Raw genomic sequence first — 13,128 nt, forward strand, 5'->3', positions numbered from 1 at the left:
GCCGGGGCCAGGCTCTTGGCCCACCATACCTCCTTACCCCCTGTCCGGCCAGATCTCACAGGGCCAAGACTCCAAAAGAGGGCCTGTGCCCATAACCCTGCCTGACAGGACTGGCGAGAGTCCCATGAACCAAGTTGGCCATCCAGGGTGGGAGTACATGGCAGGTTCTGGGTTCAAGGAACCACGTGGCCCCGTGAAGCTACTTCTCCAACCTAGGGAGAGGGAAAAGGCACACAGAGAAGCGTCAAATACTATAACTCCGTGATATGAAGGTCCCAGAGCCCCAATGAGAAGATGAGATTTGTCTCCTGGATAGACAGGTAGCCAACCCTAGAACCACCTGGCCCAACAGTGGTGAGGAAAGCCAAGGAAAAAGCAAGAAGGCGGTTAACTCGAACTGCTCTTTCAAAGTCCAAGGTTCAAATCCCAGCACTCACACAGCAGCGCATAACTGCCTGTGACTCCAAGATCTGACACCCTCAGGCAGACGCACATGTAGGCAAAACACCAATACACAGAGAATGAAAAGGCAAGTGGGCTTGGACATCATATAGGTGAGGGTGAGAGGGGAGCTGGCGGGGCCTCCCAGGCCTTGCGATGTGGGCACGCACAAGCCAAGCCGCCTGGCTGACAGCATCTTAAACACAGATACCGCTTTACCAAAAGGGAGGCTACAACTGGCGCCTCCAGGGAAGGATCAGTATTCTGTCTGGAGCCTACAGCTTAGCTCTCCCCTAGCCTCAGGGTCTAGGGAGACCCAAGCAGTTGTGACATGTCCTGGGCTGAGGGGACCAACCCATGGTTCTAGTGGAATGACTCAGCGGGTGGCCTGTGACTCAGCCTGGACCCTGCAGGAAGAAGGCCTATTGCCAATTCCCGGGGACAGGCCAGGGTCCCAGGCGGTACTGGGCGGAGGCAGGAAGCCCTTCCTAGCCCCAGGCATCCGGCTGATGCCCTGACCACTCCCTTCGGATCAAGCTCTAGGGCACCTGGACCTTCTAAGCCCTCCAAAACCTTGAGGAGGCCAGTCCAGCCCTCCATCTCTCTGTCCTTCTCCACCTCACCTTGAAATCTGCTGCCACCAGACGGAGCTGCATTGGTACAGCTGTGATAGGGTCTGCTCGGACTAACAGCCAGGTAAACAGGCACAGCCATCCCTTCAACAGACCAGGGAGTCCAGAAACAGGCGATGTGTAGACTCTACCCCCAAGAGATGGGGAATGGAAAAGCCCAGGGAGCTGCCAAGCAAGCCCACCACTCAAAATCAGGGAAAAAACAAACAAACAAACAAACAAACAAACAAAAAAAAACAAATAAAAAAGGAGCTTGGGTACACAGTTTAGTGATGGGGTGTTTGCTTACTGATGTGTGAGAGCCGGGGCAGACTTAAAGAGTCAGATAATGTGGTGAAAGGAAGGGATGGACGTTGGGTGAGGTATCTCTGCCAGTTGAGGTTGAGGCAAAGGGTTCAAGGTCATCTTTGGCTACTTAACATGTTCAAGGCCAGCCTGGGCTACCTAGCATGCTCAAGGCCAGCCTGGGCTACATGAGATGCTATCTAATAAAAATGACAAAAAAACCAAAAACTGTAGTACACACCAAGAACAGACGGCTGCCTGGGGCCACAGGTGTGTTGTAAGCACAGCAGAAAGACCTTAAAAGAACGGGCAGAGGGGTTGGGGATTTAGCTCAGTGGTAGAGCGCTTGCCTAGCAAGCGCAAGGCCCTGGGTTCAGTCCACAGCTCCGAAAAAAAAAAAAAAAAGAAAAAAAAAAAAAAAAGAACGGGCAGGGGGGACAGGAGGTTGTCAACTAGGGGGTCTCAGCTAAGCAGATGCCAAGCAGCCCTGAACACCCCAGCTGGCTCAAGCTCTCTGCCCCTCCTACCTGTGGATCAGCCTGCTCAGGCCAGAAGGTCATCGAGTGGGGCAGAGGAAGTAGAGCTGATCCAAGGGGGACACCCCACGGCTGAAACCCAAACAGTTTAGTCTCCACTGAGAGGCACGGTGAGCTCGAGAGGCCGGCACAGTGGAGTTTGTTTAAAACCACAGAAAACAGGAAGGCTTTGGGGGCTGCCAGGGCACCGGGGGGTCAGAGAGGGGGACTTAGGAGTGTGCACCGTTCTAACCTCCGTGTGAGACAGCCGTATGTGGCCACTGAGAGGCAGTGTGGCTGCAAAGGAGCAGCCAGAATACCACAGCCCTGGGCCTGGTCCTCTTCTGAGCAGTGGGGAGTGGGAAGGGGGAAGGGGAAGGAGACGGGAGGCCACAGATGGCAAAGGGGACAAGAGAGGTGGGGAAGGGAGTTGGATAGAGACCTAAAGCGAGGCAGAAGGGGTTGCGACAGAGGAAGGTAGCTGGAGATGTGTGTAGTTCGCGGTGTGAGCATGAAGCAAGCCAGTGAGCGAAGGAAGGTGGCTCCAATTCAGTCTGAGGAGCTGCCGGCACAGACCCCTACTCTACCCTACCCCTGGGAGTCCAGCTCAAGGAGTCAAACTGGCACAACCCTGCACCTGTCCTGACCACTGGACTCTGTAACTTGTAACCTAAGCCCGGCCATGACTATACTTCCTGCCACTTCCCTGGACAACCCAACTGGTCTCAGGACATTGGCCACATGGCTGTGTGCCCAGCCAGGCCCAGGGAGCCATGCCAGAAGCTTCAGCCTCATGACCACTAACCAGCAAGCAGCCCGAGGACAGCAGGAGCCCCAACCTGAGGGAAGCAAGACAGGGCGAGCCTGCAGGACACCTGACAGCCGACGGCCACCATGACACGGTGCCTCAGTCTCTTAGTCACAGAAATGACGACTTGGGGCAGGAGACAAGATCCAGGTCATAAAGCCATCCCTGGGGCACAGGCCCTTCACCCTAGCGTTACTCGGCTTTAATCGGCTCGGCTCTCATCCTAAGTGCCTCCCTCACTGTCCCTGTCTAGACCATCCCTTCTCTGCCCCTAGTCTGGCACTTCTGGTGCATCCTGCAGCTCAGGGCCTTCAGGGCTGGGACCTGCATAGCCTGGCAAGAGAGAACGAAGGCCCTATCAGGAAAGAGACTAACACTCCTCACCTCTTTGAGCTGACCTGGAAAGGGGAGCTGACACTACAGGTGAAGAAGAACTGTGCAGCTGAGAGCCTCGTGTGGCCAGGTTTCCAGGCGGAGGGAGATAGAAGACAACACAGGCCAACTCGTCCCTGCCTGCTGGGGGTTGCCATGGGACTTCATCCTGGTTCCCTGGTACAGAGTCGGACTCTGGAGAGAGGCTAGTGGGGGCAGCAGCCTGACTACTGGACCCCAGAAACTTCCAGATAAACACAAGGAGATAAAAGAGTCCCCCTTCAACCCTTGGCAAATCAGGCTGGGTTTCGGGGGAACTTCCTTTGTCCTCAGCTGAAAAACCTCTTCCTGGGGTCCCTCCCCAACAGAGAGAATCCTCTTTCAAGCTCCAGTGAGTGCACAGTCTCTCCTGGCTGCTCCCAGACAGGTGTCACGGGGAACAGCCTCCAAATTCAATGCCAGTTTTGGACCCACACACCAGGGCATAAGATCCAGGGCGGCCCAGCAGCCCAGCCTGTGCACCCTCCCCAGCCGGTGAGGCTCCCTGCCAGCCACCCCCACCCCCTTCCCAGGGCATCCGCTTTCACCAGAACAAAGGCGCCTGGCCAGGCGCTTCCTGATGCTTCCTGAAGGAGCCACAGCCCAGGGCTAGCGCCTTAGAGGACCTCCCAGGCCTGCAGCTCAGAACCCAGGAAGAACTTCCCTATGAAAAGCTGGAGCCAGTCTGCCTGCCCCAATCCCAGAGCTTCCTGCCCCTGCCATGGCTGGGCCAGCCGTGACAGGGGCTGTCGTGGACAGAGAGAGAGAGAGAGAGAGAGAGAGAGAGAGAGAGAGAGAGAGAGAGAGAGAGAGAGAGAGGGGGACTGGCCGTGGGCTCTTCTCAGATGTGGCTATAAAGACTTTCCTTCCCCTGCCTCATGGTACAACTGAGGCTTAGAGACAAGATGCCCATGTATGAAGCTCTCTCTGAACTTGGAACAAGCCAAGGCCCGAGGGGCAGATGTGAGGACGGCTCTGGGCCCTAGAGGAGGCAAAGTCCACACTTTGTCAGGAAGGCAGCCCACCGCTGTTACTCCTCCCACACAACATTTGGGCATCGTGCCCACTGGCTGACGTTGCCATGGAGACAGCCCCCCCCACGCTACCCCACTCTTGCCTCCTAAGGTGCAGCCAGGCAAGACTGGGAAGGAGAGATAGGTACCCCCTTGCTACCTCCACACCAAGGGACATTTCGTACACACGCCCTCCCATGGGTGCCCCACTTCTGTGCCAAAGAAGAAAGTGGCTTTGGGTTCGAGTGGCTCCGGAGAACCCCTAAGCTGGGAAATCAAGACCAAACCAGGCAGCCCTGAGGCAGTGGCCTCCCCACTTTCCCCTTCTCTACACTGGCTGCTGGAACACTGTTATAGATTGTTTTCCCCTAAAGATCAAGACCATTTGCTGAGACCCAGTCTGCTCTGCAGCTGCCTGTCCACAGGTAGGAGGCAGGTGCCTTCCCCAACGGCAGCCCCTAGAGCCTGGCTGTGGAGACCTCTCTTACTCCATTCCTCCTCTCATCCCCTCCCACCTCAGGTGGCAGGAGGCACAGGGGCCCAGGAAGGATCAGTGGCCAGCTGTGTTGTGATAGGCATGGAGACACAAGTCTCTGGTCTGGCAGAATATAAGTGTGCACACTCAACCATGTAGCTGTAGCCAGCACCAGCCCCACCCCAAGCCCAGCCTCAGCTATGCACCCCCACCCTGGTTCCAAGGAGCCACAACATGTCCGCCACTTTCACAAGGCAGGATCTCAGTGAACGAAGACGCGGCTATGTGAGTGTGGCCCAGTCCTGGAGTGACACCAGCGTCCCCAGGCCCTGCTCACCTTCAGATGGCTTGAGCATCACTGGGAAACAACCTGATCTACCCTCCTGCCTGAACAGGACCCTGAAGGGCCTATGAGGGTTCAGAGCTGGCAGTGTGGGTTCAGTCACTGATCCCCTGACCTAAAGGTGGTCACCAGAGCACAGGTATCTCAGGAATGTCCATTTCCACCAGGTTCCCTCCACATTCCTGCACCCCTCCCATCTCCACCAGGAATTCCTCAGAGTAAACACCGGGGAGCCTCTCAGGGCACCAGGGGCCCTGAGGCAGGTCTGCCACACCTCCCTGTGCGGGCAGCACTTCTCCCTAGCAACTCTGGTGTGGCCTCTGGTGGTGTCCTATTCACTCCCCAATTTCCAAGCCGTACATCCGGGGACACTGAAGAACAAAGATGTCCACTGTTGGCTTACAGGCAATTCCGAGAGACTCCTCCCAAGGACCTAGCAACGGGCTTAGGCAGACATATCTAGACATTATCAGCCGCCAGGTGGAGGTGGCGCTCTGGGCGGCATATAAAAGGACCGCTTGCTACCCCGCCCCCTTTTCCTGCCCTATTCCCTTGTGTTCCCAGCTGGTCTTTCTCTCTTTCTTTTCCCATCTTTCTTTCTGTCTTTTTCTGTCCCCCATTCTCTGCCCTCACGGTTCTGCTCCCATCTGTCTACCTCTACCAGGGTCTCACTCCCCTCCCCCAAATAAACCTCCCTATACCAGGTCTGCCGTGATTTCCCAGGGGACACCTTGGCATGGGCCCACCAGGTACCCACCCCATGCCCACAGCCATTATAACACCCTCCGCTGGGCCTTTGCCTGGGCTGGCCCTGCTCCCAGCAGCCCTGTCTTTGTCTCCCCGGATGGTGACCTCACCAAGCCCATTATCTTGTACCCAAAGCAAGACAAAAATGAACCCTACCTGGCCCAGGTCCAGTGTGACGTTGACCTCATTGTACTCCGGGCCACGGGACAGGGGTGGGCTCTGCCACCAGCGCTCCGTGCCATCGATGGCGTTGCTCACAGGGTGTGCCTTGTTGCTGTTGGCGGCTATACAGATGTCACAGTACTGGCCCTGCAGGGAGAAGATGGCCAGATGACCAAGAAGGGCTAAGCACCCCCTTTCTCCTCTAGAGCCACCATCCTGCTATGTGAACCCTGGGTCCCGAAACATTGTTCTCTATTCACGACCTTCAGCTCCTCACCTCTCAGTCACTACATCAGTTCAAGGGGTATGGTTCACACTGCAGGAACAGTGAAGGCTTTAGGTGAGAAAAATCAAGGCAAGCCTCGATGGGAAGGTAGCTTCAGAGGCCTTCGGGATAAAGGGAGTATGCTTTCGGCCGAGAGCTGGCTACTGGAAAGGTTCCAGGATTGATGCAGAAGAGCACAGGGGGCAAAAGCAGGTAAGATCTCTCCACCCCTCCCACCTACCTCTCTTTCTGAGGGTCACTGCATGGAATCCCACAAAGGGCTGGTAGTAGGAATGGGGGATGGGGTTGATAGTATGGGATAGGAGAGGGGAGGGGGTTGACTGTGTGGGATGGGGAAAGGGGATGGAGGGGCTGATAGTATGGGATGGGGAGGGAATGGGGTTGACTGTATGGGATTGGGGGAATGGGGTTGAATAGTATGGGATGGGGTGGGGAGGGAGTTGACAGTATGGGATTGGGGGTTGGGGTTGATAGTATGGGATTGGGGGGATGGGATTGGTAGTAGGGATGGGGAAGGAAATGGAGTTGACAATATGGGACTGGGGGTGGGGTTGAATAGTATGGTATGGAATGGGGAGGGGTTGACAGTATGGGATTGGGGTTAGAGTTGACAGTATGGGATTGGGGGATGGGACTGGTAGTAGGGATGGGGGAGGGGGATGGAGGGGTTGATAATATGGGGGCAGGAATGAAAGCGTAAGAAAGGTAGAGCTATCAGGAAGAAGAATCATATAGGGAAGAGGGTTCATGGGGGGAATCAGACATTCCCCCAACTCCCAGTCTGTGGCTGGAGACACACCCCAGCCATCCAGTACCTCTAGACTGGGTCCCCAGAGATAAGAATTAAACAGGTTTTAAGGGTGGGGGGTGCAGCTAGCGTGTAAATATTGTCGCAAGTGACAGTGGCAGCAGAGCCTGGGGCTCCCAACTGCCATTTCTGCCCGCAGGGACAAAGCTAAGTCAAGGCGCCCTGGGAACCTCAGTGTCCCCATCTGCAGGGTAGGGAGACTGTTGCACTGCTGAAGATGCCACCTCCATGATCCCACACAGGGCCTGGCAGCTGCTTCATTCACAGCCTAGCCACCTGCTGGAGCCTGTAGGAAGTCCCAGCACAGTGAGTGCTGGCTTGGTGGGGGAGGGGAGGGGAGGAGAGGGGGGTGAAGGGGAGGGGACAGGCCATGGATCCTGGCCAGGAGAGCCCCAGCCCCTATACCCCAGGGAAACCAAACCTATCCTACACAAAGACAGCACTGGGGACTTGACTGGGGCCCAGAAAGAGACCCTACTCCTCCCAGACTGAGGTTGTGGTGCAGAACTTCTTTCCGAAGAGGCTGGAGGGTGTAGGAGAACCCTGCCCCGACTGGGAGGTCTCAGTGCCAGAGCCTCCAGCCTCGCCCCCCTGGGAGTCCAGCTAGCTCCAGACTTCCACCTTATGTGCCCATTCCTAGGGTCGTTTGTGGGTCCCCAGACCCCAGGTGTTGACCTCTGGGGAGCTCCTGCCTGGTAGCCTATAGAGGTCACGGTTCTCTTCTGATCTTGCTTTAGGTTTCAGCCCCTGGGCATTGTTCTGGACCACCCAAGCTGACTTGCACCCTGCCAGGCACTGTCTGCTAAGTATCCCATAATACAAACTATCTGGCTAGTTCTCCTAGGGCCCTGAGAGCTCTTTGGTGTTAGACACACCTTCCTTGCTCCACTACCACCACCACCACCACCACCACCACCACCACCACCACCCACACATACCCCCACCCCGGCTGTGGCTCAAGAGGAGCTAGGACAATAATGACCCTAAATGAGGCTGTCTGTCAACCCTAAATGATGACCCCTCAACCTACAACCTGTGTCCCCAGCTCTCAGAGTCACAGGATGGAGCAGAGTAGGGCCCTGAGAGGACCCCGCCCCATGGATGTCAAGCAGGGTTGGGTGAGCATGACCCTTAGGGAGGCTTCTTGTAGTCCAGACCACGCAGAACGTGATCACACTGCCCCAGCAGTCAGGCTCAGGCTCAAGGTTACAAGGTAGACCTCCAGGAGCCTAGCAGCCCAGGGAAGCTAGTGTGTGCCTCCTTCTAACCAACAGAGAGGGTCTAGAGAGTTAGGAAACCACGGTGAGAATCTCCAATCAGCTACTCAGCTAGCAGTAAGCCACAAGCACCCTTGGTGGCCTGGATTTCCCCCACTGACCTCTGGCTCACAGCAGACAGGGCTGGGAAACTAGGCTTCCTCCACCCCCTGCTGCAGAGGGTCCTGCCAGGAACAGAACTAGGAAACATAGGAGCTGATTAGGACTTTCCCTTCCACTGAGTCATGCCCGACGTGGCCAGCAGAGTTGTGATGCCCACTGGGAGGGCAGGAGAACCAAGCCACACTCCATCTTGCTCAAAGGCCCTGTTGGACCTGGTTCCCTCTTCTGTTGCCTTAAAGGGTCCCCGACTCCTTGGGGCCAATCTGCGAGTTTCAGGCCTAACCCCTTGATACGGGCCATTACTGAAGCAGCTATTTCTACTTCCTCACCAAGGAGGCGCAGCAAAGAGGGGCTGTGACCTTTACCACCATAGAGAGGTAATAATAGCTGTACAGCACCAGATCCATCTGAGCCAGTGACCCTCTGAGAAGGCCTGTGCACAGGCAGAGCCGGGAAAGGTGGTCCGGGATGTGCAAAAGGACTTGAGTCCAGGAAGTAACAATTACTGTGTAAGCAGAGATGAGGGCCCTGGAAGCCCAGGTGATCCCTCTGAGTCAGGACAGAGCCCTGAGTCCTGAGACTCAGCTCCCTGACACAAGCCAAGAGGTACCACTCTTCCATCTGCTCCCTGAGATGGATCCTGCTCCAACTACATAAAGCGTCAAAAACGGGTGTCTGTATCTTTCCAGGCCTCAGTTTCCCTGTCTCTGAGTCTGTCTCTGATGGACCACACCTGCTCTTGTTCTCCGACAACAAGGGAACCAGAGCACAGGGAGCCGGGCCCTTCTCAACCCCCCTCCTCCCCACTTGGAGGCCCAAGGAAGGGCAGAGTGAGCAGACAAGGAAGGTGGTGGCCAGGTAAGCCAGTGGACAGAACTGAATCCCTTCACCGCTCCTCTTTTCTCCACACCGACCAATCCGTTTTCAGCTATTCTTTCCCTCGCCAGCCTCCTTCCAGGAACGTGGAAGCAGGTCCCTAGGGCTAAAGTTACCAGGCCCTTATGGCTCCCAACTCTCTTAGGTCCCTAACAGGAGGTAGGAGTCCTACGGCGGGACAACTTGGCCCACCTGCAGGCTCAGCCTGAAAGGCAGGGCTCCCGAGAGACTTAAGGCACAGGATCCACAACTCCTGGAGGCTGAAGCCCAAACAAGGACCCCACCACTTGCTGGGCAGGGGGCTGCCCTACGGTGGCCCACAGGTGTTAACGCTCGGTTAAAACTTTGCCTGTCTGCTCGCCTCACCTCCCTCTGAAGCTCCCAGATCCCAAGCAGAGAAGGTTTAAGTTTTGGCTATGACAGTGAGACCCAACACCAGGAGAAACGGGCGATGGCGCGGCTTCCGCGCTTATTCCGTTCTCATCCGGGAGGCCAACAGGTTCCAGCCTGTCCCGGGGGAAAAAGGAGCTCCCGCCCCCTCCTCACAGTCAGCGGGCACCCAGGCCAAATCCCGCCCACGCAGGGATCCCGGACTTACGGCTGCCGGGGACTGATCACCGGTCCCCTCCTGCCTAGGTCACCCCCCCACCCGAACTTCACCGGCCCCAGGGGCCCTCGGTCCGCAACCCAGGCACTTCATTGGCTCTTCCAGAGGCACGTGCAGTGCACGAGTTTTGGTGGCCGCGTCAGGGTCCTTCTAAGTCCATCAAAACATGGGACCAGGGAGTCTTGGTGGGAGAGACAGTCCGTACTTACTTTCCCAGCACCGGAAGCCCCTATGAGATGGCTGGGTTCCAGTGCGAGGGGTGGAACACCACTGAATGGTGTAACCAGCTCCTCCGCGCCGCGCTCACCTGGATTGTCTGGTTGGGATCTCCGCCGGCCACCGGACCCCCAACCAGCTTGCAGTAGAGGTCCTCGGTGGGGCGTGAGGCACTGCGCGTCGGGGCCTCCTCGCCGCAGGTCGCGGACGCGGTGATGCGAGCGCCCTCCGCCAGGTTGAAGTAGGGCGGGTGCAGGCTGAAGCCATCGCCCCCGGGAGTGCGCGCCTCGCCTACCAGCGCCAGCCCAGCCAGCAGCAGCAGCAGGGGCAGCGGCGCGAGGCTCCGGGGGCCACGAGCGCCCGGTGCGCACCCCACGCAGAGCTGCCCTCCGCGCTTCGCCATTTTCCTCCTGGGGGCTGCAGCTCTAGGGACAGCGCGCGCCGCAGGAGCCCGGCAAGTCTAGTTTGGGGCGGCCGGCCCGGCTGGCCCCGCCTGTCCGAAGACGTCAGGCCCCGCCCAGGCCCGCCCTGGCGCCCGAGCCTAATGCCCCGGAGAGGGGGTTGGGGGAGGGCACAAGAGAGGGGGCGGCCTGGGGACCTTAACCCTTCAGACCCCGGCCAGACCAGCGTCCTGGAAAGGGCACCTGCTGGCCCCCGGCCAGACCGTGGGAACTTGGCGCTACTGAGCCTTTCCTCTTCCCCAGGTCGTGGCTTCGATTCCCACGGAGACCCCTTGCTTTTACTCTGGATGTTCAGGACCCCAGCACACCGGGCCTGCCTCTACCCGCCCAGCGGCTCCCCTTTTTGTTTCCCTAACTTCAAACAGGTCTCAGCCACCTGGCGCCTCCCTGTTGCCCTAGCCAGTTACTCTCTTCCTTCCCTGTTGGTGTTTGTATAAACTGTGTAGCTGTGGGTGGGGACATAGAGGGGATGTGATCTGCAAATAGTGGGGGAGAGGGGAGAGACCAGGCAGAAGGAGTTCCCCCCAACTTCCTCCATTGATAGGTCGGATTTAGCCTATTGGGTTTCAAACTTCTCTACTTTGGGGGATCAATACAGGAGCAAAGAAATGACAGGCGCCCACCCACGGAACATGTCCAAGGATGCTCATTAGTCTATAGGTGCCAGCCAGCTAGCTCTTTGGGAAGCTGAGACTTTGGTTAGACATCTTTTAAGCAAGCTGTGCCTCTAGCTCTTTTGTTTCTGGGGTGCAGTGGGCTCCAGTTGATCTGCCAGGCTCTGAGATGCAAACATTGAAGGGTCCTAGAGGCTTAACTAAGATGATTGTGTACCTCATTTGTCTAAAGACACAGCCGCTGGGTCACCTCCTCTTGGACTCTATGACCAAACTAGTCTTCAGGAAAGCCCTGGGGGATGTAGGGTTGGACTCCACAGCAGTGCTAGCAGCTCCCTTAGTCTCGTAGCCAGGCCACCATCTCATGTCCTGGACGGGTTCTAACCGGTAGTTGTCAGGAAAGACTGTACCACCCTCACGCCCTCCTGGCTACCACCCAGCCTTCTACAAATCTTAAACCCCAAGGGGCTGGGAAGACCCCAGTCTCAGTTGAAAATGTGAGGTCAAGACAAGCTGCCCTCCCTGGATCCTTTCCACTTGCCCTCCCCGGAATTCCTCTGTAGCCTCACTATTGGTTTTCCACCTGGGGGAGGAGGGCAAGGCAGCCGCTTCCCTTTGCTTCCAAGGCTTGGCGTGGGGGAGGGGCTGGCTCCAGAGAGGGCGGGAGACAGGGAGGAATCTGGAATTCAGTAGAGTAGGCTCAGAAGCTGATTTATGACCCCGTGTGAGGCACAGCTGGGGCAGTAGCAGGTTCCCAGATGGCTGGCCCCACCCTGCTACTGCCTAGAGGTCCACCATGCCCATCAGGAAGCCGTTCCCGTTCCTGCCTCTATGCCCTTTGGCAGCTGGGGGTCTAATAGCCTGAAGCTGAGAGATACATTATTAAAGCGTCCGACCTCCGGGCTTGATGGCCTGCTGACTTCTGAGTTTCCTGAGGGTCGAGAGGGCAAAGGTTGTGCCAGGACTCCTCTGAGCCCCCTAGTGGCCAGGCAGGGTGTACTTTGGATTGGTCCCAGGGGACCGGCCAGTGGAAGAGAGAGGGGCAGGCAGATGACTGAGAACGTGCTGAGTCAGCCCAGCAGCCAGCACCCGGAGGGTTAACCCCAAGCTAGCTACTTCCCAGCAGACAGCTGCCCTGAGAGCAACTGGTGACGGACCAGGGCGGATGGATGATGCGGGCAGAGAACTCTATGGCACAGGACTGGCGAAGTGTACACACACTAGCCTGTGGCAGCTGGTCCGCCTGGGCCAGGAGGGAGCAGCTGGATCTGGAGCTAGGGAATGGAGCAGGAGGAGCTATCCCACGAAGGTGGGGTCTGCCCACTCCACCTCTGGGCCCATGCCCTGATGACCAGGTTCAGTTTCCAGTATCCACTACAGTGGGCCAGTATCTTCCTTTCCCCTCCTTTGACAACACAGGCGGTTTTCTACCTAATGGATGGGCAAACTGAGGTCACAAGGATGGATGTGGTAAATAGCACACCGTTCTAAAGAGAAAAGGCGTTAAATCAGCTACTTCTGTTCCCAGCCATGCCTTTTGGCGTCTTTTGAGTACCAGTTCTCAAAGCTGACCCCTTCCTTCAGACAATCCAGACAGCACCAGAGGGGCCTGTCCTTACCTCTAGAACGAGGTAAGGAGTAAGATGGCCAAGAGAGGGACATGTGTCCTCCCCAAGGCCCAGGCTCAGAGGAAGGCGGAGAAGTCAGCTTGCAGCTTGTTGGGGGAGCAGTCTGGCATAGTTTCTCCCTGCCCTGGTGTGGGGTTCTATTCCAACAACATTCCAAGGCTAAGCATTCCAGCCCCTAAGCCACCTAACCTGGGGGCAGCTGTTGAAAAACAAAACCCCCTGACATGAGCCGTCTGACTCCACCCTAGAAACCCACCTTGGGAGCCATCCAGAGGACAAGAGGATAACCCCTTGCTCACACTCAAGCGTGTGTCACTAGGCGTCACAAGCAACGGTAGACAGGCCCCAGGTCCCAGCCTTCAGGTGGCTGCCACACCCCCATAAAGACCTGGCTCTACCTCTTGCTTAGACAAGCCAGGAA

At 57.1% G+C, this 13,128-nt stretch overlaps 1 protein-coding gene across 1 annotated transcript in view; it reads right to left on the reverse strand.

Moving 5' to 3' along the window:
- The window catches only part of Lama5 (laminin subunit alpha 5), a 48,588-nt gene extending 38,181 nt beyond the window's left edge, over positions 1–10,407 (reverse strand). Inside the window, exons 1-2 of the mRNA XM_032904935.1 lie at positions 10,096–10,407; positions 5,827–5,979 (exon numbers count right to left, since the gene is read on the reverse strand). Of these exons, the coding sequence (XP_032760826.1) occupies positions 5,827–5,979; positions 10,096–10,407 (465 nt within the window). The remainder of the gene's footprint in view (positions 1–5,826; positions 5,980–10,095) is intronic.
- Between the last annotated feature and the right edge of the window lie 2,721 nt (positions 10,408–13,128).

Source organism: Rattus rattus, chromosome 5 (assembly GCF_011064425.1).
Source record: "Rattus rattus isolate New Zealand chromosome 5, Rrattus_CSIRO_v1, whole genome shotgun sequence".
Classification (NCBI taxonomy): Eukaryota; Metazoa; Chordata; class Mammalia; order Rodentia; family Muridae; genus Rattus; species Rattus rattus.